Source organism: Coniophora puteana, assembly GCF_000271625.1.
Source record: "Coniophora puteana RWD-64-598 SS2 unplaced genomic scaffold CONPUscaffold_6, whole genome shotgun sequence".
Taxonomy (NCBI): Eukaryota; Fungi; Basidiomycota; class Agaricomycetes; order Boletales; family Coniophoraceae; genus Coniophora; species Coniophora puteana.
The window spans coordinates 762,079-783,181 of NW_006913058.1; the positions used below are offsets into that span (position 1 = coordinate 762,079).

Below are 21,103 nucleotides of genomic sequence, written 5' to 3' on the forward strand. Positions count from 1 at the left end.
AGCGCTTCATAAGCGCATTCATGGGGAGTGTTTATATGCGAGATGGTACTAGCGCTCTGGGGTGCTCCAAATAGCACCGACCGAGTATATCATGGGGCCAAAGTTGCCTTTTCATTCTACAACATCCCAATGAAGTCAGCGTACAGCAAGTTACAGTTAATTACACACGAACCATGACGTGGGGTATCTGATGAGAAGGAAAGCTGCCTTGAGAACAGGAAGCCAACGAGCACTGCACCGTGACGCCCGTCGCGAAGGCCTGAGCTTGGCGAGCGTTGCGCAGATGACTCAGGATGGTGCGCATACACCCTAGTCCTTTTGACATTTTCGTTTGGCAGTATATGAATCTAATGTGTGTGCACTACGCAGATGAGGTGTGCGCATATATCCCAGTCCTTCAGTTGGTGTTGTCGCGTGGCAGATTACGAGACTCACTGTCCCATGCGCCCAAGGATTGTCCAAAAGGTCGAGTAGCGTTCCTGAGCGCTTATGAACGAGACGGGCATCATAACAGAGATTTCGTCCAGCTCCCCAGCTCTAGCTCCTTGCGGAGCCGCTGAGTGACTACCTCAGCGATACCCTATCAAGATGTCAACGTTCCAAGTTGGTTACAAGCTGTACTTACTAGTGAGGGTTAAAACGAACTTGAAGCAGTGCCTGCCGTGTGCGGAATATGCGGCAAATTCAAGCTATTGAGGCCTGTTGATTCGGCAACGGCCGGTATGTGTTTGCTGCGCTTGGACTGGCCACGCAATCTTGCTATGCACCAGTTCAAAAAGCATAAACAATGGCATTAGTACAGAAACCAGGGTATCAGTAAGTTAACTCGGACGTCTGAGTAACAGGTCCAGGGGTACCACTATAAACAACTATTACGATACAAAAAGGGCGACTCGTACAGCCAGACGCGATCATGATGATGATGCTAGATACCAAAACCGAGAAAGCGACCCTATTCGGTGAGGCGACGAGAAAAATAAGCCGAGCCTGCCGCTCTCTTTGGGATCAGAATGTCCACAGGAGCAGCGTCGAGGGGAAACGAGCAAGATGCAAGCCGGGTCTCTACCTACTGGGCCGCCAAAACGGCAGAAAGCTGATGACCAGACTTGCAGCACCCTCGCCGCCGCCTCGCCTCCTTGTCCCGCCGCCTCTTCTCCCTGGGCTTTGCATCCCGCCTGCGGATCTCATTCTCCATCTTGACGACGCTTCGCAGGAACGCCGCCTTCACCGCCGCCTGGACGCAGGGATGTCTGACGAATTCCTCGACTCTGGTCGGCGCCAGCTGAGATCCGCCCATCTTGCTCGTCAGCTCTGTAATCTCATCGTCGTCCGCTACTTCCTCCGTAGGGCATCTGGAAGGAGACGGCGGGCTCACGGCCGGCTGGGTGTCGGCGCGAACGGTCTTTCGCGGGGAAGGTCGTGCCCTCTGCTCGGACTTGTATCGGCGGCGGACTACACTCACGGCGTCTCTTCTCATTGGGCGACTTGAAGGACTCATCGAGCCTGACTTGTTCTGGGGCTCGGGTTGTGGTAGGGCAGGAGGAGGCGACGGGACACCAACGGATCCATGACCTGGCGACGTTGCATGGGGGTTGGGTCTGCGCTCAACTTGAGGTGGAAGAGCTGCGCGTTGTCGCTTGGCTGGGCGCTCAGACTGTCCAAGAAGATGAGAAACGTCATTGACCGAACTTAGAAAACACCCCACCTTCTCAATAAACGCCCTGTCGTCTTCATCTTCATCACGCTCCACCTTGCGCTTGCGGAGAGAAACACGGAAAAGTTCATCGTTCGGTTGCACAGCAATCAAGGAGGAGTTCCTGAGGTAAACAGGATGCAAGGAACGCTGGACGCCGGAGATAGACAGCTTGGAGAGTGAGCGCGTCGCGTCGTCCATCTCAACGACTTCGTCGTGGGATGTAGTGGAGGTGTCATCATCGCTGGAATCGGGATCCGAGGACTCGTCAGAGTCGTTAGGGAACTCTGAGACCCGACCTTCAGGGACGTCGATATCCATAACCTATATTAGAGGAATAATCAGCTCATGCGGAAGGAGCGAGGAGGCTGCTAGGGTGCTCACAGGCTGAACATCTCGCCAATGCGAGAACTTGTAATCTCCTGCCTTGTTCCGCCGGAGACGGAGATGATGCTTGATGCTAGCAAGGGTCTTGAACAGAGAGGGCATGATGATAGAGAGTGAAGAAGGGGAATTGGGGCAGGACCAAGCCCAGCGGGACGCGTTTTATGCAGCCCGCCGTGCCGCCACAACATAAACGTCCCTGGCAGTCGGCACCCCCCTCAAAGAGCACGACGGCGGTGCCAGGTTTCTAGAAGGCCATGAGGCCATGAGGAGCTGTCAAACGTGTTTGTAGGGCGCAAGGAAAAGCGTTGCCACTGTAGGTGTCGATGGTCAATGCAACGAGGAAACAGACAGCAAGAGGCGTCGGTTGAGCGGACAAAGGACGCGCTTGGACGCGAAGAACCCGGACTCAGTATTGTGGCTGTGGACTTGCTTGGACCGTTCCATTTAGGAAATCAGCCCCTAACTGTTCACTTTCCACCTGAAGGGACGACACAACATATCGCGATTACTACCCTTAGGCACAGAGACATGACTTTGTCAACGAGCTCAGAAAGAATAAGATTCTACGTCTACCAATGATGAGTTCACATCTAGAAAAAGAATTCGAGGGAATGTCTGGGGTATGCTTCATGGATAGTCATGTATAATCCAAGCAGCAGCAATCTTGGCCATGGCCTCGCTATGCTCTGATAGAACACACCCATAACATGAGTACCTCGCTAGTAAACAAAAACAATCCACCCACCTAGACAAAACGCATGCGGCATCCCTACCTCGCACACCATCGACGCCCGGTCAGGCACGTCCTCCAGAACCAGAACAGACCCACCAGCTTGCGCATCGTCAAGCCTAAACGCAGAAAGCCGCAGCGCCTCCTCAGCAGCCACCCGCGCCGCCTCCGGCGCCCACCCGTCCAAATCACCCTTGGACCAGTACGCGCGGATCTTGACGCCCCCGCCCTCCTTGGGGTCCGGGTACGGCGCGACGGCGGTGACGCTGCGCATCTCGTCGAGCGCCATGCCGATCGCCTGGCGCGCGGCATGAGGCGAGAGGACGAGGGAGGCGGTGGCGCGGACTGCGTGGGGGTTCTGGGTTGGGGAGGCGAGGAGGATGAGGGATTTGATGATGAAGAAGGGGATGAGCTGGAGACATGCGATGGCAGCGCGGAGAAGCATGAACAGTGTAGGGCTGAATGATACCGCGGCTTTGTCGGGTGAAGAAGCACCATCTTTCTGGTGAATGGCGCCACCTGCGGCAGCGCGGAACAGCCAAGCGAGCTTGTTTGCGTTCGGAGTCTGCCCGATATGGTGCACAGTCGGAAACAAGAGGTGTACAGCATCGACCGGTACGGTGTTAAGTTTGCGTCTGACCACCTCGAGCGCCATGTACGCTCCAATGCTGTGACCGCCAAGGATGATCCTGGGTGGCGGTCCACGAGTATCAGACCAGCGGGCTGCCAGACTGTCGAGGACGCTCGCCTTGTGTTTGATCTGTGCGTCGACGTTAACCACCTCCTCATGTTCAAGGTTGAACCCGTCGGACGCCGCATCGTGCCCAAGTTGCGAAACACAGACAATCTCGAGGCCGTTTTGGCTCTCGGCTTCATTGACAAGTCGGTGGACCTCCCCGAGGTACGTTCGATAGTACTCGGCCAGACCAGGATTGCCGGGGACAAAGAGAAGCGTGTACGTCGGTTTGGGAGTCGGCGACGGCCATATGAGAGAGCGGGCGCCATGAAGGTTAACGACGATAGGTGGTGTTATGGCCTTGACGAAGCGGTGGTAGCCATCATCTGGTTTTGAGCTTGCTGGTGACACTTCCTGGCTGAGAGGGAGGGATCGAAACGTACTGACCGACTGGTGTACCCATTGTGTGCAAGCAGAAATCAAGTCCCGGCGAGCTTTGGGATTGGTGACGGTGGGAACGAGAAGAGAGACCGTGTACTGTCGAGACGCGACGTCGGAACTCGGAAGAACATATGATCCGAGTCCGACGGCCAATCACAAGCTTAGGTCACTTCGGACTCGGACATCCTACCCAGAAGCCCTGAAGGTTACCCGAGGGAAATCCCAAGTAGACTCGATTCTAATGCGTAAGCTACTAACATCATGCAGTAAACTCTGAAAATAGTCCATAATTATCCTGGAGATCGACTAAGTAAACATAATCATCCACGTAAAGTAAAGCGTCCGTAAAAACATTCAAACAATGTATGCGTTCTGTCATCAAACCAGAACAGCATCACACCGCATCAACCTACTGCACATCGACAGTAACGTTCGCAAACTGCGTCCAGGGAATCAACGCCGCCTAAGTACCATCACAAGATGAGCCAACAAACCTACCCAGCACAACAACAAGGCACTCACCCCAAGCAACGCAAAGTGCGACACAGACAACACCGCCTTGCCCTGCTGCATATCCGCCGGAATCGCGACCGTAAAGTTCTGATGCGGCTGGAGATGCGCCGGGTTCGGGTCCGGGTACGCGGGGCTGTAAGGCCCGTTGTACAGCACGTGCGCGAGGCCGTCCGTGGGCGCGGGGCAGCCGGTGGACGTCGAGCAGGTGGTGAGCCCGAGCACGACGGCGACTTCTTCGGAGCTGGAGAGCGTGGGCTGAGATGGGGGTGAGTGTTGGTTGGCTGGATTTATTGAAGTTAGTGGTGGACGCTTACGGGACGCGTGACTGAGACGACGATTTGTTGGCCGGGGGAGACGGTCTGGCCGTCGGTGGGCGAGGAGAGCCGGACGCCCTGGGAGAGGACGGAGGCGATGAAGAAGAAGACGGAGAAAAGGGTGGTGGCGAAGTTCATGATGTTTGTTAGACAAGTAAGGCGCAGCAATCAAAAACTGAGGCTTGGGAAGAAGATCGACAGAGACGAAGAATGCAAAACCAAAGAAACCACCGACTTCGATTTATACCGTCCCACGACCGGCGACATCAGACCGACGGCGTGAAAATCCAGGGAGCACGTCAACGAAAAATGCACCCGTTGGCCACCTTCCACACTTCATTACACCAATCCGAGACACACGGCATCGACGTGCCCGATAATGAAACGGTGCAAATACTAGAGGCTGTGCATTGTGCAGAGCGGCGTCCTGGAGACGAAGGCAGTTAATGCAAACGCGGCCTACAATTAATTGTGATTGCGGCCAGGAAGACTTTACCTCGAGAGATTGAATTAGTCATCCTAGCTCGAGCACGGCTTCGGTCGGAAGGATCGACACTCGTACCTGGGCTGGTGTCGCGCAAGCACACACTTCCACAGACCAAAACTACACCCGACGAGCATACTTCACCCTTACCTTACGTACCCCACGACAACGCACCTGCCCACAAGACACCCAACACCAATCTCACACGGTAACCCGAGACCACCGACACGAAGCGACAAATCACAACCTGTCACGGCCAACTCTGCCCTTGAGCTTACCTTGACCGCACCGTCATCCCTGACCAAGACGGTCATCGTTGAACACACGAGTCTGCACAGCCCGAGATTGAACTGCAGTGCAGCATACGGGAGTCATACGAGGCGCTGTTGACGACAGGACACGAGGTTCCGAAAAGATCGACATGCCAGTCCGAAGCGAGGCAGCTCAAGGAACAATCAAGGCAACGATGCCATCATGTTGACAAGCCGCCCGGAAGTTGCCGGTCGACGTCGCTCAAGCCGCTATGTTCCTTCGTGAAGACTCCTCGAACTCGGACAAGGCTGTCTGTGTGAACATGCTCAAAATCCTTCCTGCAATGACGAGCCAACGAACGAAGCACTCAGATATCCAGCGGACCGAAAAATCCAAAAGACAATTTATTCAGGCTCGAGCTTCACCCGCATCTCCGGACCTCCCTCCACCCCCGCCATATCCATCTCCTCCTCGTCCTGCAAAAATCTCATAGGCACAGCCAGCCTCCCAAGACACATCACCGCAGCATTAAACGCCGCATCCGCTGCCGTCGTCGTCATCGCGTGTCCACCCGCACCCGCCGCACCGACACCCGCACCCACATGAGCATACCCCTGCATACCCACCGCCCGCCCCGTCCCCGCACCTCCACCCCCACACACCCCCGCCGCACCCGCCTGCAGCCCTCTAAACACATGCCTCGGCGTAAGCACACACGCCCTGTCCTTCCCGCCCTTCCTCCTCCCTCCTCCCTTGGCCCCCTCCTTACTTCCACCTTCCCTGCTCCCATCACCCACCGCACCCGCACCCGCACCCGCACCCGCACCCGCACCCGCACCCGCACCCCCAACCCAATCCCCAGCAACAGCCCTCGCCACATCCCTCCTCGCCACCTCCACCGCGCGCCTCACCAGCACCCCCACCAGCGGCCGCACACACGCAGCCATCATCGCATACGGCGCCACGCGCGCCTCGACCGCGCCCCGGCTCGCACTGGCGCTGCCCGGCACCGACACAGGCACCGGCACGCGCGGGAGACGCGGGAGCCCCAGGGCGCGCGCGATGCGATACGTCGCGAGCGTGAGCGCGGGGTGCGCGGCCGAGACGATGTCGCGCGCGGTGTACCGCGCGAAATATCTCTTCGCGTGTGCATCCTCGTCCTCGTCCCCGCCCCCATCCTCGTCCTGATCTTGATCTTGCTCCGCCGCTGTAACACCCACCACTGGAGCCCGCGCAGGCGGCATCGCGCGGATAATCGCAGCGAGCTCGCCCCCCGCAATCCGGTCCATATCGAGCGCAGGCACACCCGTCCTGCGCTCGCTCTCCGGTACAATCTCGCACGCGGCCGCCCCTTCGCGCCTGAGCACGTCGCCTGACCCCGCCCGCGCGCTCTGGTGCATCTTCAGCTTGAGCCCACACACATGGCACACCTCGTCGAACAGCGCCTTTGGGTCCATCCCCGCCGCCACGGCCGCCGCGCCGCCCATCTTCTTCCCGTCGGGGCCTACCGATCCGCTCGGGCCCGAGTGCGCGACGTTGGCGGACGCAGAGAGCTTGGCCTTTGAGCGCGGAAAATGCCCTTCGTCCTCGAGCCACGCGTACACGTCGCCGGTGGTGAGCGGCTTGTACGCGTCCCCGCTCGGGCTGGTCGGCGAGAGCTTAACGCGGTGGTCGTACAGCTCGCGAAGCGCACGGGCGCGGCCCCACTGTCCGTGCGCGTCAGAATTCGACAACTCACGGGGAACCGCAGGGGCGACGGGCTCACTTCGATCGCCTTGCGCCGCCCATCGACGAGTCTCGCGAGCTCGGCGGGGGACGAGACGAGCTTGTACGTCACTTGCGGTGTCCCGCGTCCTTTCACATCTGCAAGCAAAACCCACGATCAGCACACCCGCGACCCCCATCGCGCCGAAACGACGCACCTCTCATCGTCAACGGCGCGCGAGGCAACAACGTCTTCAACACCGCCACGTACGCTGCCCGCCCCCAGTCAGCCTACACCCCGCAGTAGCAGCGCAAAACAACCCCGCACCATTCTCGCTCGAAGAAGCCCCTCCCGCACCCGCGGCCACACCAACCGCAGCAGCAGCCTCCCCGATCTCCTCCGCGCGCACCATGCGCACCTTGCGCGCCGCACTCGCATCGAGCGCGGGCAGCTCCACGCCCGCGCGCACGGGCAACAGCTCCGTGCGCGCGTCGAGCTCGACGTCGAGCACCTGTTCCTCGCCCAGCACCGCCGACTGTGATCCGTACGCATCGAGCTGCGCACGACAAAAACAAAAGCAAATACAGTCGAGTTCGAGTCGAGTTAGTTAGTCTTAGTATTGAGAAGCACGGCGGGAAATAGGAAAATGCGAGACGACGGCACGACCGCAACGCACCTCGACAAAATGGTCCACCTCGAGCGGCGGCGTGCGTCCGCCCGCCCAGCGGAGCGTGAGCCGCGCGAGGAACGGCCGGTCCGTCGTGCCCACGGCCGCGAACGGCGCGCCGTCGACGACGACGGGGCCCCCGCCCAGGCCTGCGGGCGCGGGCTGCGTGAGGCAGGTGACGGACATGCTTGCGAGGAAGGCGGTGATGTGTAGGCTCTGTGGTCGCGCGTATAAGTGAGTGAGTGAGTGAGTGAGTGGCTTGGCTCCTAGGGGGATGGGGGACGGACGTAGGAGGGCGAGGAGACGCCGAGCATCCAGCGGTGGGTGTGGCCCTCGGGGACTTCTGAGCGGCGTGCTAGGGAGTAGACGGTTGTGTAGGCAGTTTTTGTGAGCTGAGAAGGACGGAAAGACGTACATTTGGGAATGGTTAGGCTGCGGTCCGAGACTACGATCCGGGGCACGATGTGGAAGCGCGTCGCAGAGACGCCCGCGCTTCCTAGTAGTGGCTGAGCCACGGGAAACGCATCGTCCACGCCCGTGCCCTCGGTCACGTTGGCAGTACTTTCAGGGACTACGATTGGAAGGGGCGGAGTAGACAGATCTGACTCGCGCGGGGTATTTCGCGAGGGTTTTGTCATTCGCCACGCCCGCCCCTTGCTCGCGTTCGCGTCTGGTGGCTCGAGACCGAGGATATCTACGCACTTGTCGGCGTCGTAGACGTTGATACCGCGCCGCTTGGGCGTCCTGCCGAGAAAGGCGGCCAGTGCGGGCGTGTCAGCGTGCAGGCCGAGCGTACGCGAGAGGAGCGTGCTCGGTCCCTCCACGACAGCGGGCGCCTCTTCAGGGGGCGGCCCTGCGCCCCCTGAGCTCGCGTCCATCGGTGCACGCTCAGACGCCGGACCCTCTTCAGGCGCCTGGGGCTGCACATGCGCGAGCGGCGCATACCCGCTCTCCTGGCCCACCGCAATCTCAAACAGCCTCCTAATGCTCGGCAAGCTCACACCACCGAGCTCCGTCCCGTTCGCGAGCACCCAGTCGCGGTCGTGCTCGGGGACGACGACGGCGCAGGTCTGCATGCACTCGTCGTGTGTGCCGAACTCGCGCTTGTGGCGGAGGCGGGCGTGGTTGAGCAGGCCCTGGAGGTTTGTGAAGTCTGTGCGGGCGCAGTCGGGGCAGGCCATTTTGACGAGGACGGGCGGGTCGACGGTGCTGTCGCGGATGAAGATGAGTTTGGCGGTGCCTCCGGTGCCGTAGCCGTAGCCGCGGGTGCCGGGGCGGAGGGCGCTGCTGGCGAGGCGGGGTTTGTGTGTGCGGGGTGGGAGGGGAGGCGGGAGGGATGGTGGGGCGAGGGGGGAGAAGTCGCGGGGGGAGTCGGGGGGGTCGAGGGAGTGGGAGGCGTCGCGGTCGAAGATGAAAGCTGCGGAACAGTCGGCGGCGTCGAGGGCGTCGAGGGCGGCGTCTTGGAAGTCTTCGGTGTCTTGTCGGGGAGAGGAGTGTGAGGGACTGGTGAGGTCGCTCTGGAGTGCGTCCTGCATGAGGATGGCCCATGTTATGCGGGACTCGAGGGTGGCGACTAGTCTCTGCCGGATCGATATCTCGAGGTCGATTTCTTCTGCGAGAAGACGGCGCATTTTGGGGTCATCCTCGTCGTCCTTGGCTGTCTATCGCGTCAGTCTATGATATATACAGTGTCGCCTACTGACCATCTGTGTCGAGTCTCCGTCGTTTCCTTGGGGCGTCCATGGCAGAAGAATACGGCATCATCTGCGTTACGTCACACTCACCACCGCGTCAGTCACGCGTCTCCGTCACAGCACGCGTCTGTCTCTCCTCTCCCCTAATTATCACAATGGGCATCAAAGGCCTCACCGCCCTCATCAACGAGCACGCTCCCAAGGCCATCCAGGTATACCGCTCCCTCCCCCGCTCCTCCCCCTCTTCACCCGCCGCGAGCCCCAGACGACGCCCCGCTGACCTCACTCCCTACCCGGCCGCCCAGGAGCATGACATCAAGACCCTCTTCGGCCGCAAAGTCGCCATCGACGCCTCCATGTCCATATACCAGTTCCTCATCGCCGTCAGGCAAAAGGACGGCGAGATGCTCACCAACGACGCTGGCGAGACGACCAGGTCTGTTCGTCGTTGTTTGTTCACTCATTGGGAACTTGACGGGTAGCTACTTTACAGCCACCTCATGGGATTCTTCTACCGCACGATACGAATAGTGGAGAACGGAATCAAGCCCGCGTACGTGTTCGACGGCAAACCCCCAGACCTCAAGTCCGGCGTCGTACGTCCCCACCAGCACAACCGTCCCGTTCTCTGACACGCCCGTTCCAGCTCTCGAAACGGTTCGAAAAGCGCGAAGAGGCCAAGGAGGAGGGCGAGGAGGCGAAGGAAACAGGCACCGCAGAGGACGTCGACCGCTTCTCCCGGCGCACCGTCCGCGTCACTAAAGAGCACAACGAGGAATGCCGCCGGCTCCTCCGCCTCATGGGCATCCCCGTCATCGTCGTACGTCCCCTCCCCCCTCTCATCGTATCTGTATAAACCCCCACTTACACAACCCCACAGGCCCCCTCAGAAGCCGAAGCCCAATGCGCCGAGCTCGCGCGCGGCGGCAAAGTCTACGCCGCCGGCTCAGAGGACATGGACACGCTCACCTTCCACGCGCCCGTCCTCCTCCGGCACCTCACCTTCTCCGAGGCCAAAAAGGCGCCCATCAGCGAGATCCACCTCGAGCGCGCGCTGCAGGGGCTCGAGATGGACATGTCCCAGTTCATTGATTTGTGTATCCTCCTCGGGTGCGACTATCTCGAGCCGATCAAGGGTGTCGGCCCGAAGAGCGCGTTGAAGTTGATTAGGGAGTATGGCGGGTTGAAGGGCGTTGTCGAGCATCTGCGGGAGAAGTGGGTGGGTTCTGTTTGCGCGGAGTGTGGGTGTGCTGAACGGATGATGCAGGCAGGCGGAGAAGGCGGAAGCAGCAGCAGCAGCAGCAGAGGAAGACGGGAAAGACGGGAAGAAGAAGAAGAGCGGCGGCATCCAGGTCCCGGAGGAGTGGCCCTGGGAGGAGGCCAAAAAGCTGTTCGAGAAGCCCGACGTTCTCCCCGCCGACGAGGTCGAGGTGCGCCTTCCTTCCACCCATCTTGTCCCACACATCTCTCTCTCCTCTCCCTCTCTCTCCCCCACCCCCATTGACCCACTGACTCACTGGCTCACTAACCGCAGCTCGAATGGAAAGACCCCGACGTCGACGGCCTCGTCCGCTTCCTCGTGACCGAAAAAGGGTTCAACGAGGAGCGCGTGCGCAAGGGCGCCGAGAAGCTCCAGCGCTTCCTCAACACGAAGCAGCAGGGCCGGCTCGATGGGTTTTTCACCGTTAAGCCCAAGGATTCGTCGTCTTCCCCGCCGAAGAAGAGGGGTGCCAAGGACGCGGGGGAGGATAAGAAGGGCAAGAAGGGTGGGGCGAAGCGAAAGGTGCGTGTTAGAGAGGCGGTTTGGGATGTGCGAGTGCTGATTGTAGCTGCGATAGGCGGAGGAGGCGGATTCGAAGACGGGCAAGAAGAGCAAGACGAAGAAATAGGGAGGCGCTGGGAGCGGTTTTGGGGTTATGTTGTTCGACCGTTCGCTCTGTTCATCTTTTTTCGTGCACTGTGTATATCGTACTGAGTATATCTGTAATGGACCTAGACTTTTTCGCTCGTCTTGACGTGCAAGTTTCATAGGTATTTTTTGGAACATCGGCACACGGCTCATTCGAGTGGTTAACGGACGTCGTTGGCATGCATGGCGAATTACGTTCTCTACAACAACAAGAAATCAAGAAGAAGAAGAAAACACCCAGTCAAATTCTACATCGTACAACATCACTCTAAATTTCCTCCCAAAAACCCCCACGCCCACCACCACCGACAGCCAACGCAAATCAAGCAAGCCCCCTTAGCGCATCCACAAACACCGCCCACTCGAGCACCGTCGCGCCCCGCCTGAGCATCTCCGCCTTGACCTCGCGGTCCCGCGTCTCCTCGCTCAGCCGCGCCATCGCGCGCATGTGCGTCTCCCCCGCCACGCCGAGCGCGCCGAGCACGGGCGCGAGGTGCGTGAGCGGCGGGGTGCAGTGCGTGGTGAGGAAGCGCGAGACGTATGCGGAGGGTGCGGGCGGGGTGGGGATTCCTTCTGAGTGCGAAAGGGAGTGCGAGTGCGAGTGGAGTTGGGACTGGGTGTGAGAGTGAGAGTGAGAGTGGGTCTGGAGCGGCGAGCGCGGGGAAGACGCGGATCCCGAGCCGCCGCGCGGGCGCGAGTTGGGCGAGCTGCGCGGCGAGTTGCTCTGGCCTCTGCTGCGGCTGCCCTGGCTCTCCCTCTCCCTCTCCCTCTGACTCTGCGTGGCCCCGGCCACCGCATCCGGCGACTCCGCGCCCCTCTCCACAGGCTCCGGCGCCTGCGCCTGCGCCTGCGCCTGCCGACTCCGCGCGCGCTCATGCAGCTGCGCGATATACTCGTCGTTCGAGAGCGCATTCAGCTCCGCGAGCGTATAAATATGCTCCGACCGCGCCGGACTGCTCTCGCGCTCCCGCATCCGCTCCCTCTCGCGCCGCCGCGCGCGCCGCTCCTGGCGCTCGTGTTCCGCGCGTTCTTCGCGCTCCCGCGAGCGGTCGCGCGTGCGGTCGTAGTCGCCCTGGCCGGGCCCGCGGTGGCGGGGCGGTGTCTGCTGGGACGGCGCCTGTTGCTGGGGCTGTTGCTGGGGTTGAGACTGGGACGGGGGATGCTGCGACGCCTTGGGCGTCGACGTCGAGATGGGATCGAGCAGCCCGCCCCCGCCCCCGCCCCCGGGGATGGTGATATTGAGCTCCGAGTGCGTGTACATCCGCTCGGAGCGCGACATGTACGCCTGTGCGGGCGGGTACGCGTCCGGCGGCGGGATGCGGCGGACGCGCGCGCGCGCCTCGGAGGAGGAGGAGGCGCCGGCCGAGACCGAGGGGGCGCCCTGTGCGTGTTTGAGCTCTACGAACGATCTACAGAGTGAAATCAGTATTGATGTCGCACCTCTGAGTGCTGCGGCGTCCGCGCGAGCGAGTGTCCATTCGCCACCGCGCGGCGCGCGACCTCTTCGCGCCAGTCAGTCACCGTCTTGCCCTTCTTGGTGGTGCCTCCTGGACCTCCCGCGCTGGAGCCCGAGCCTGCCTTGCCCTCGCTCGCCTTCATCCTCGGCGAGCGCACCTCCGACACCGCCGATACCCCCTGCTCGCTGGGCGCGTAAGGTTCCCCGCGCATGTTCATGTTCGCCATGGTATGCTCGATCTCCCTCTCCCTCTGCCGACCACTCTCCCCGTCCGTGCGCCTCGAGTCCGTCCGGCTCAGCATGCCCGGTCTGAGCGCCTGCACACCACGGCCTCCGTACCCGTCGTCCCGGACCCTATCTCCCTTACCACTACCCCTACCACTCCCATCATCGCACCCATTCGACCGCGCCTCATAACACCGCTCGCTCTCCTGCCCCTGCCCATACCCAGCCCCTCCGCCGCGCCCACAACCATCACAGCCCGACTCACAACGCATCGCGCTCATCTGCGGTCCATCGTGCACATCCTGCAACACGCCCTCACGATACACAGGACACCGCCCGTCCTCTGCCTCCGCCTCCGCCTCCCACGTGCTGTACGCAGGGAACGCAGTGTCGGGGTACGTCACCGCGTCGAAGTCGTCGTCGACCATCTGCATGACCGTCGCCGGCGCCGGCGGCGGGCGGCGCGTGCGGGCCCCCTGGCGGCTGGGATCCGCCGCGCCGCCTGCGCTGGGGCCATGGCCACGGCCGTGGGTGGGGGCTGGAACGGCGCACGGGACGTCGCCGTCCCAGAGGACGATGTCGTAGCTGCAGTCTTGTCGTTGGTGCCGTGCCATCGATGGGTGAGTTCGCGTTGGTGGGGCGGGTAGGGCGAGAGCGCGGTCAGTGAGGCGGGAATAATTCAGAAGAGGTGGGGGCGCGTGTTAGCGATCGAAGGTGCGAGTGACCTCGAAAAACGTACCGCTTTGTTCGCCTCCGCTGCGCTGGGGCATCGCGTTTTGTGACTGTGAATGCAGTGGGTATGTTCTTCTTATCTACCCTTCAAGCCCGCCGCGTCGTGTGCCACTCCCGTTCTTCCGATGATTCAATGTCGAATAATCGAGGGCGACAGGTCGGCGCAGCCTTGTAAGTACTCGAAGCGAGATCAAGCAAGATCGCGAGCAGGCTCAGAGGAATCAGCGAAAGCACTGAAAGGCCAAGTTTGAGCCTTTGACGAGATGAATCTGGCGAGGTAGAGTCAGGGAGGAAACAAGAGAGGGTGAAGCCAACGGGAGCTGCACTCCATCGGCCATGAGGCAAAGCACGAGCCCAGTCGCCTGATACCCGCGCCCACGGATTCGTATTACTATCACCAACGCCTTCCCTCTCAGCCACGACGCGTGTTTTCGACGCGTGTAAGCCACGTGCCCAAACCGTGATCGCGTCGCGAAGATAGGGGTCCAGCTCTCCAAGTCCTTGACTCGGACTTAAACTTGAAGCTTGAGAGCTGGGTTGACTCGTCCGTAGTGGCAACGGACAACGGGTAACATTGAACGTTTGCAGCAAACATTGGGCTCTCCAAGGACCAGTCGATCTTCATTTTATTCAGTTCTCAACTTTTACGTACTTAATGTCCGTCGGCGGCAACAGAACGACTGACAATACTGATATTCAGGCTCGCGAAGCGAGCGCCTCATGAAAGCGGTTAGGAGTAGCTGCTCGAAGTGCTTACAAATGTCTATGAATTAACATTCTTCGAAACCGAGCTTAGGAAATGAAAGCACCGCGAATACATCAGAAGATAGTCATCAGGCTCTTAGAGTATCAGTACATTGGCATTGAAGCGCCTTCAACGGGGTTGATCCCTTGGCATACAGGAATGGATGGATGTGATCTAAACCAGCAAATGCAGCGGTTCCTCAGGCCCAGGCTTGAGAGAAAATCCGAATAAGCAATAATAACCCTCGGACACGTATGCAACGGCTTCAAGCCCTAAGTATGACCTTTCAAATTTCAAATGCGACGCTGTAAAGTATCACTTGATCAACCAGAACACCTCACCACCGTCCAAAATCTGCTGAATTTACTGGCTTCGCATGTCACGTGACGAGATGTAATAGCTGACCGAGCAGACGAGGTGACGAGATTCGGTCGCAGAAGGCCCAGCTTGTTCGTGATGGAAGCCGATAGCTGCGTTAGAAGTTTCGTCTACGCCACGCAGTGGTCCGAGTTTCTCCCGAGGTTGATCAGCGAAGCGAGACGAGATGAGAGAGGTCGTCTCACTCTCAGAAGCGAGGTGTAGTTAGTAGTAGCTTTGAGTGGCTAAAGCCTGCTAACTTGAATGGAAGAACGAGATCGTAATTCACTTGTAAGTACGCCCCTTTCTTCTCATACAGTGAGCTGACTGAACGGCAGACGTCAAGCGGATCTCCCACGTCGTGGGGGTGCTGGGAGCCCCCGCGGGTACACTGAGATCGATCCATCATGATACAGAAGCAAGCTGGGCCGGGAAGGACAGGCTTCGAAGGAGCGCGCAGGGAGAGGATGAGAAACCAGAACGTTCACATAGAGAATAGAGAGAAGGACACAATCCACACGCACCAAGGCGATCCTCGACGACGGCATCAGCTTGGCTTACCCAGGCTCTTCGGCGCCCGAGAGCATTGAATGTCGAACGCTAGACTCGGGTCCAGGATGAGCGACTCCGATGCTTGCTCACTTGCAGAAAACAGAAATACCGCCGGACGCGGAGAGTGCTTCGGGAATGGTCGAGGGTATCTTGTCGCTCGACGGGGCTACTGGCGAGACACGGTGAGGTATACGCGGGAAGGCTTTATGTTCAAATTTGACTTTCTGATTTGGCTGAGAGAAAACCACGATAAGTAGACCCCGTAGCTCAGCGCTCATGTAGTGGCCTGTACCCAATGAGATTATCCCCGGTATTCTACGAGGAGATCGATCTCACGTCAAGCGCCGACGGAGGAACACGTAAGTAACCATTCGACGACGGCACAAGAGCCCTCGAGGTTTGATCCGTAATGCTCAAGAGTCGCGCAGTGAGTTGCTCGAGCTAGAGTAGTCCCATATGTAGTCGAGTTTTCTGTTAGAACGAAGATGCATGTGGTTTGAGGCCTAGACGAGTCTCGACGAGGGACGGTGAGTACTGCTTTAAAAGCAAGTGAATGGAGAAGCTGAGCTGTAGACCCATAGATTTCCGCCAGAAAGCTGTAGTGGCATGTGTACGCGATCTATAGCAAGAGGTAACAGCCGGAGAGAGCCGGCCTTGCGCTGCGACAAGAGAAGACAAGAGCAGACAAGAGCGTCTACGAGTGGGGTAAAAGCGTCCGACGTCAAAGATCAAAGATGCTGCACATGTCGTTTTGCCCTTTCGGTTAGTTTGTAGGTACCCGTATGAACAGCCTATGGCGGGGGGCAAATGTTTTTCTGTCTCGGTATAGTCAGGTGTGCAGACTAGTGGTAGGGTGCATCTTGCGCAGGGACATCAACAAGCCAACAGGGGAGGCGAACCGGCTGGCATAGCAAAGAACACTCGCGGTCTTATCATATTATGGTCAAGAAGGGGGTATGCTCGGATTGCACCTCTGCGAGCCCGATGACGACTTTGGCGTCAGATGTCGCCATAGCCTTCTTCTCTATCTTTCATTCTTGAGCTCACGGCGGGCTCAAGTGTTTTCCGAGCTTAGCCCACGATATGCTCCGGTGGGATGTAGCGCGGGTGTTGTCGAACGTGACACGTTGAAGCTCGGAAGTGACGAGGAGGATTTCGCAGGCTGGATCAAGGGAGGATCAAGGAGGAGGGGACGGGGTTGTGCCGAACGACCGGGCCAATTATGCCAGATGAAGCATCTTATTAGCGGACACATTAGCTTGGCATAGCGTCCCTTCCCCGCTCCATGCCTTATATACCTCCCCCGCCCCTTCAAATGACAGCGTTCGAAACCCACCAGCCCACCTAGCGAACACTTTCTACTCAGCCACAAGCTGACTGGGCACGTTCATCCCCTGTGGTCAGTCATCCTCATTCTCTGGATAGACTCTTGTACTCATCTCGCACCAGCTCCTCCATCCTCCTGCCCTCATCGTAAACGCCAATATGCACGCCGAAGATTGTTTTGCGTGCAACCTCGATGTCACAGATCGCCTTCTGGCTTCTCTCCCCTCCTTTTCTTCCCTCCGATCCACCCTCCTCGCCTCCAAGTCCGCCTACAACGTCTTCAATGCCCGGCCACTCCACATCCTCAGCGAAGTCGCGTACAACCACATCGGCCCGGCATTGCCCCAGGCACTCCGTCTCGTGCGCTCATATGACGCTCAGAAGCGCCCAAAGGTAGTACCTTCAGAGGAGGAGTGCGTCGAAAACTCGCGGATCACCTGGGAAGAAGCTCAGCTCCTCGCCCATGTCAACAAGATCATTTGCGGTCTAGAAGACCTCTTCAGCTTCAGGTAAGCGCCCTTCAGCTATTTCACGTGTATGTTGGGGCACTCACCCGCAACCGTTGTACGTAGGGAGAAGGATCGCACGTCGCGGACATCACAGCTAACATCCCAAGAATCCACGCGCTTCCAACGCGCCGTCTACAGAATATGGCTTTTCTCAGTCCTCTACGGCAATGCAAGGTTGACAGGGTGCGAACAAGAGAGCCACAACTTCGTCCAGGAACCTGCACTCGCCTTCCTCTCCGCATTCTCTACCACCGAGCTCCGGGAGATCGAGCGCGTCGCGCGCTTCCTCAAGCGTGCCGTCGCCTCTGCAGTCGAGAACACCGAGAACTACGGTAAACACTCGTCTCTTTCCAACGTGCTCCTCAAATTCTAACCTATATATCCGCAGAGCTAACCATCGACTCCATCCTCACCTGCGGCCCACCGTGCATCCTCACCGCGGCCGCTCGCAAGGCCCACATGCCCGACAAGGCCCATCTCTCTTCCGGCCGACGTGGTTTCCTCACGGACACGCTCCACCAGATCTGGGTCGAGCGCGGCGTCCGGCCCACCTGGCACTTTGCCGGCGCGGGCGTCCTGCTCGACAGCGTCAACGGCGCGAAGGACCGCTGTGCGCGCTGCAACGCCGTCAAGGGGCTCAGCCTGTTCAACCCCACGAGTGAGTCGCTCTTAACACTGTCGCTTCGACTAAAGACGTAGGGGCTGATTGATGTACTCGCAGATTGGGATCTCCTCGGCGCGTACGTGGCCCCCGTCGAGACGAAGCTGCAGCAGCTCGGGCTGATCGAGACGGAGCCGTCGGAGCTGCCGCCGCCGCCGCGTGCGCTGGTGTCGTACCCCGAGTACATGGACGCGATCTACGGTATGCGCGATCGCGATGCGTACAAGAGCTGGCAGCGCGACGACTGGATGTGCACGCGCTGCGTCGAGGAGGCTGTCATGGTGCACCTCCCCGCGTGGTGGGCACAGCAGTAGCCTTATCCTGTTGCTGTCCGTTCTTGCCTTTGCTTTGCTTCAGATGTTTATGTCTACTTTACACTGCGTCTAATCTGCACAATGTACTACTATACGCATCGTCACGATCATCTTTTTTCTTTCGTTTCTTTTTTGCTGCGAGCGATCACAATAGGTTTTCTATCTTGCGTGCGCTCGGGTATTAGGTTAGGGTACCCAGGGCTGTATATATTGGTGATGGAGATGTTCTGTACTATACTATCGATGTTGGGGAGAAATGTGGTTGGGCATTATACTGACACGGTGAGCACATTACGACCACTGTTCGACCGTAGCGTCGGGTGACTCTTATGGAAGAAGTTTACCTATGGGACACATGAAGGTGGATCCAAGCCTTGCAACAGGTGGAACCATATGTATATGTGCTAGCCACGCTGTGGCTACACATATATGTTGGATGCGTAAAATACAAAATGCACTTTGTAGCTAAAACTGGTGTGTAATGATAAAAACTGAAGCAACAATACCATACAACGAAGCAAATTGGCAAAGAAGGCACCCTAGTGCCTCCTCTGACATCACCGACGCGAAGCCTGGCTCGCCAAGCTCCCCTGCCGACTTCCCTGCGAGCTCCCCGTGCACCTGCGCTCCAGCCACACCCGGCTCCCGAGCGTAGTCACCGCGAGCGTGAACTCGATCTCGGCGCCCCTGCCTTTGCCCTTGTGCCTGTAGAAAGCGGCGCCGAGGAGCGGCCTGCGGAGGACGGCGCGCCACGTCCGGGTCCTGTGCTGCATGCACCCGTGCTCGTCGTGTGCGCCGGTCTGGTCGAACCGGAGGGCGCTCATGGTGCTCTTTTGCGTGCGGCCGTGGTCGTGGTGGTGTTCGGATATGACTTGGAGTTCGAGATCGGCGCTGCCGTGGACGTCGGTGCTGTGTGTCCGCGGTGCGTTGAGCGCGTGTGTCGTACTGGAAGATCAGAAACTTGGATGTGGGGCTCACAAGTAGACGTGCTCGTTCCAGCGGAAGACGCCATCGCGGAACTCTGCGGCTCGACGCGTTTCGGAACGTCCTCCAAGCCGAATTGTCAGATCGAATGTGTGCGAGTGCCGTTGCAGCAGTGATAACTCAGGAAGTCCATGTGCGACAACGTCTGATTGGAATATGTTATTAACTACAGTATCGGGACCAGAGAGGCAGATACTGATACCTGATAGCTTTACCAGCAGCCGGGATGTTCCTGAGGACCCTTGACTACAAAGTCGGTAAGTTTCGGTAACAGGAGCAATACAAATACCTGACTTACTGGATTTGACACAAGTCTGGGGTAGGGCACTCTGATGCCCGAGAGTCTATTGACCGAGAGCGCGTCGACTGAGAACCAATTGGCACAGGGTCGCTTGTCAGAGGGCCCATCGACAGGGAGTCCACTGACGGAGAGCACATAGACATGGTCATGGTAAGATGATGGGTGGAATCAGAGCTGGGGGTGAATGCGGCCTGCCAGTGCATGCCCTATTACGTCTTTATACTATAAAGCATGCGCGGCACCTTTGGTTTGTTCTTGCTGCAAGACACACTGTTTCTGCGGACCGTGAGGTGAAGTCCATTCGTCATAGGTAATGACAGAACATGTCATTCAGCATCAAATGGACGATTTTGAGCTTGGGCGCTTAAGACGCACTCGAGCGTCTAATGAATATTTGTCAGCTGGATAGGCCAAAATAGCCCCTATTTCTTGTCGAGGTTTGCCACATTTCTCTGCAGGAAGCAAGGAGTCATGGCTCAGCAGATAGACATCGGAGAAAGAACAACTATGGTGTGGATATACCCAGAGAACGGCGATGTTGGCAATGCAGAGAGGATTAAAGCAGTGTGACGTTGCTGTTAACTGCAGGGCTCCACAGCAACAGGTAGACGGCATGGAAAGTTTGATTCTGCCCTAGGATGGACTCCAATGTTCCTTATGAACATACGGCATGCACACGGTTTCCGTCAAGCGGACAGAATTATCACCCAATGGATAGAGGGCTGTGACTTGTGAACTTGGTATACTAGCTCAGCTATGCGGACAACATACGCTTGTTACAGGCATTCCCCAGGTATCAGCGAGTCTCGGAAATTAAGTCTGAGTGTGCGGGGCTCCGTGCAAAGTTGCGTTGATAATCAACCTCGTAGCATGTAGATGTGGTATTGACGCGGGCGTCAGGCATTTTCCAAGTTACCCTTTGCCCAAGATCGAACGGAGGATCAAGAGCGGCGCGTTTCCAGGAGTTAGCCACTTGTGAGATCTTCGGCGAACCTCGCTAGCGTCGGGGTGTGCGCCAGCTGGATGATGGCGAGCATAGGATGGAGGTAAGTGTGAAGAAATGCAAGCTGCAAATTATGGGACATCCGAATGGTTATGTGGCTCCAAATATGCGCAAAGAACGCGCTCGGCGTGGTTGGATGTTCGGAATTGTGCCGAACGCCGAACGCTAGCGCCACATAGTACGGTCGACCCCTCCCAAATTTCCCCTCCGTATTAGTACCTACTTGCTGCCGTGACCGTGCGGTCGTATTCATCGCACTTATTCCGTGTAAAATTACGAGCGCCTCTGATTCTGATCACAACCACTAACTACGATAGAGCAAACCAAAGAGCAAACAATGGTTATCGCACGAATGTTGTACCCGGACAACTTTCCCAACTAGTGGTGGCAGTACGGACTCGGGTCAATAGCCCATCAGCTCGACTCCTTAGAAATCGAAGATCTCAAACCCTCTGGCGGCCCTCGGCAGTTTA

At 58.5% G+C, this 21,103-nt stretch overlaps 8 protein-coding genes across 8 annotated transcripts; 2 read left to right on the forward strand and 6 right to left on the reverse strand.

The window, feature by feature from the left end:
- Window positions 1–809: 809 nt before the first annotated feature.
- Window positions 810–2,394, reverse strand: CONPUDRAFT_165351 (uncharacterized protein). The gene is made up of 3 exons (XM_007770359.1): window positions 2,078–2,394; window positions 1,706–2,017; window positions 810–1,654 (listed from the first exon to the last, which is right to left on the reverse strand). Exons 1-3 carry the CDS (start codon window positions 2,180–2,182, stop codon window positions 1,067–1,069), a joined length of 1,005 nt encoding a protein of 334 aa, XP_007768549.1. The 5' UTR covers window positions 2,183–2,394; the 3' UTR covers window positions 810–1,066.
- A 237-nt stretch (window positions 2,395–2,631) lies between these two features.
- CONPUDRAFT_137213 (uncharacterized protein) lies at window positions 2,632–3,992 on the reverse strand. The gene is made up of 3 exons (XM_007770360.1): window positions 3,934–3,992; window positions 2,826–3,872; window positions 2,632–2,766 (listed from the first exon to the last, which is right to left on the reverse strand). Exons 1-3 carry the CDS (start codon window positions 3,947–3,949, stop codon window positions 2,708–2,710), a joined length of 1,122 nt encoding a protein of 373 aa, XP_007768550.1. The 5' UTR covers window positions 3,950–3,992; the 3' UTR covers window positions 2,632–2,707.
- A 166-nt stretch (window positions 3,993–4,158) lies between these two features.
- CONPUDRAFT_82182 (uncharacterized protein) lies at window positions 4,159–4,892 on the reverse strand (the record flags this gene model as incomplete). Its single annotated transcript, XM_007770361.1, has 3 exons — window positions 4,159–4,390; window positions 4,450–4,695; window positions 4,755–4,892. The coding sequence occupies 3 exons, from the start codon at window positions 4,890–4,892 to the stop codon at window positions 4,337–4,339; spliced, it is 438 nt and encodes a 145-aa protein (XP_007768551.1). The 3' UTR covers window positions 4,159–4,336.
- A 1,002-nt stretch (window positions 4,893–5,894) lies between these two features.
- On the reverse strand, window positions 5,895–9,605 carry CONPUDRAFT_153683 (uncharacterized protein; the record flags this gene model as incomplete). The annotated part of the gene is made up of 8 exons (XM_007770362.1): window positions 5,895–7,196; window positions 7,229–7,353; window positions 7,413–7,466; window positions 7,523–7,751; window positions 7,872–8,078; window positions 8,150–8,217; window positions 8,278–9,519; window positions 9,566–9,605. The coding sequence occupies 8 exons, from the start codon at window positions 9,603–9,605 to the stop codon at window positions 5,895–5,897; spliced, it is 3,267 nt and encodes a 1,088-aa protein (XP_007768552.1).
- Window positions 9,606–9,711: 106 nt separating this feature from the next.
- On the forward strand, window positions 9,712–11,394 carry CONPUDRAFT_72943 (PIN domain-like protein; the record flags this gene model as incomplete). The annotated part of the gene is made up of 7 exons (XM_007770108.1): window positions 9,712–9,992; window positions 10,050–10,152; window positions 10,203–10,376; window positions 10,437–10,771; window positions 10,824–10,986; window positions 11,091–11,339; window positions 11,386–11,394. 7 exons carry the CDS (start codon window positions 9,712–9,714, stop codon window positions 11,392–11,394), a joined length of 1,314 nt encoding a protein of 437 aa, XP_007768298.1.
- A 313-nt stretch (window positions 11,395–11,707) lies between these two features.
- On the reverse strand, window positions 11,708–14,074 carry CONPUDRAFT_165355 (uncharacterized protein). The gene is made up of 3 exons (XM_007770363.1): window positions 13,886–14,074; window positions 12,906–13,738; window positions 11,708–12,846 (listed from the first exon to the last, which is right to left on the reverse strand). Exons 1-3 carry the CDS (start codon window positions 13,914–13,916, stop codon window positions 11,788–11,790), a joined length of 1,923 nt encoding a protein of 640 aa, XP_007768553.1. The 5' UTR covers window positions 13,917–14,074; the 3' UTR covers window positions 11,708–11,787.
- A 2,812-nt stretch (window positions 14,075–16,886) lies between these two features.
- Window positions 16,887–18,622, forward strand: CONPUDRAFT_165356 (uncharacterized protein). The gene is made up of 5 exons (XM_007770364.1): window positions 16,887–16,931; window positions 16,982–17,367; window positions 17,431–17,699; window positions 17,756–18,025; window positions 18,089–18,622. The coding sequence occupies exons 2-5, from the start codon at window positions 17,018–17,020 to the stop codon at window positions 18,340–18,342; spliced, it is 1,143 nt and encodes a 380-aa protein (XP_007768554.1). The 5' UTR covers window positions 16,887–16,931; window positions 16,982–17,017; the 3' UTR covers window positions 18,343–18,622.
- A 203-nt stretch (window positions 18,623–18,825) lies between these two features.
- CONPUDRAFT_165357 (uncharacterized protein) lies at window positions 18,826–19,830 on the reverse strand (the record flags this gene model as incomplete). Its single annotated transcript, XM_007770365.1, has 4 exons — window positions 18,826–19,251; window positions 19,321–19,471; window positions 19,529–19,572; window positions 19,625–19,830. 4 exons carry the CDS (start codon window positions 19,828–19,830, stop codon window positions 18,900–18,902), a joined length of 753 nt encoding a protein of 250 aa, XP_007768555.1. The 3' UTR covers window positions 18,826–18,899.
- Window positions 19,831–21,103: the final 1,273 nt, after the last annotated feature.

Excerpts from the sequence above, each read along its gene's own strand:
- CONPUDRAFT_165355 (XM_007770363.1), bottom strand. The coding sequence starts at position 13,916 with ATGCCCCAGCGCAGCGGAGGCGAACAAAGCG. Across the intron at positions 13,739-13,885 it reads CAGCGGAGGCGAACAAAGCG|ACTGCAGCTACGACATCGTC; the intron begins GTACGTTTTTCG and ends ACCAACGACAAG. Across the intron at positions 12,847-12,905 it reads GGACGCCGCAGCACTCAGAG|GGCGCCCCCTCGGTCTCGGC; the intron begins GTGCGACATCAA and ends AAACACGCACAG.
- CONPUDRAFT_165356 (XM_007770364.1), top strand. The coding sequence starts at position 17,018 with ATGCACGCCGAAGATTGTTTTGCGTGCAACCTCGATGTCACAGATCGC. Across the intron at positions 17,700-17,755 it reads CGAGAACACCGAGAACTACG|AGCTAACCATCGACTCCATC; the intron begins GTAAACACTCGT and ends ATATATCCGCAG. Across the intron at positions 18,026-18,088 it reads CAGCCTGTTCAACCCCACGA|ATTGGGATCTCCTCGGCGCG; the intron begins GTGAGTCGCTCT and ends ATGTACTCGCAG.
- CONPUDRAFT_165351 (XM_007770359.1), bottom strand. The coding sequence starts at position 2,182 with ATGCCCTCTCTGTTCAAGACCCTTGCTAGCATCAAGCATCATCTCCGT. Across the intron at positions 2,018-2,077 it reads ATTGGCGAGATGTTCAGCCT|GTTATGGATATCGACGTCCC; the intron begins GTGAGCACCCTA and ends CCTCTAATATAG. Across the intron at positions 1,655-1,705 it reads ACAGGGCGTTTATTGAGAAG|TCTGAGCGCCCAGCCAAGCG; the intron begins GTGGGGTGTTTT and ends CTTCTTGGACAG.
- CONPUDRAFT_137213 (XM_007770360.1), bottom strand. Across the intron at positions 2,767-2,825 it reads GCCGCATGCGTTTTGTCTAG|AGCATAGCGAGGCCATGGCC; the intron begins GTGGGTGGATTG and ends GTGTTCTATCAG.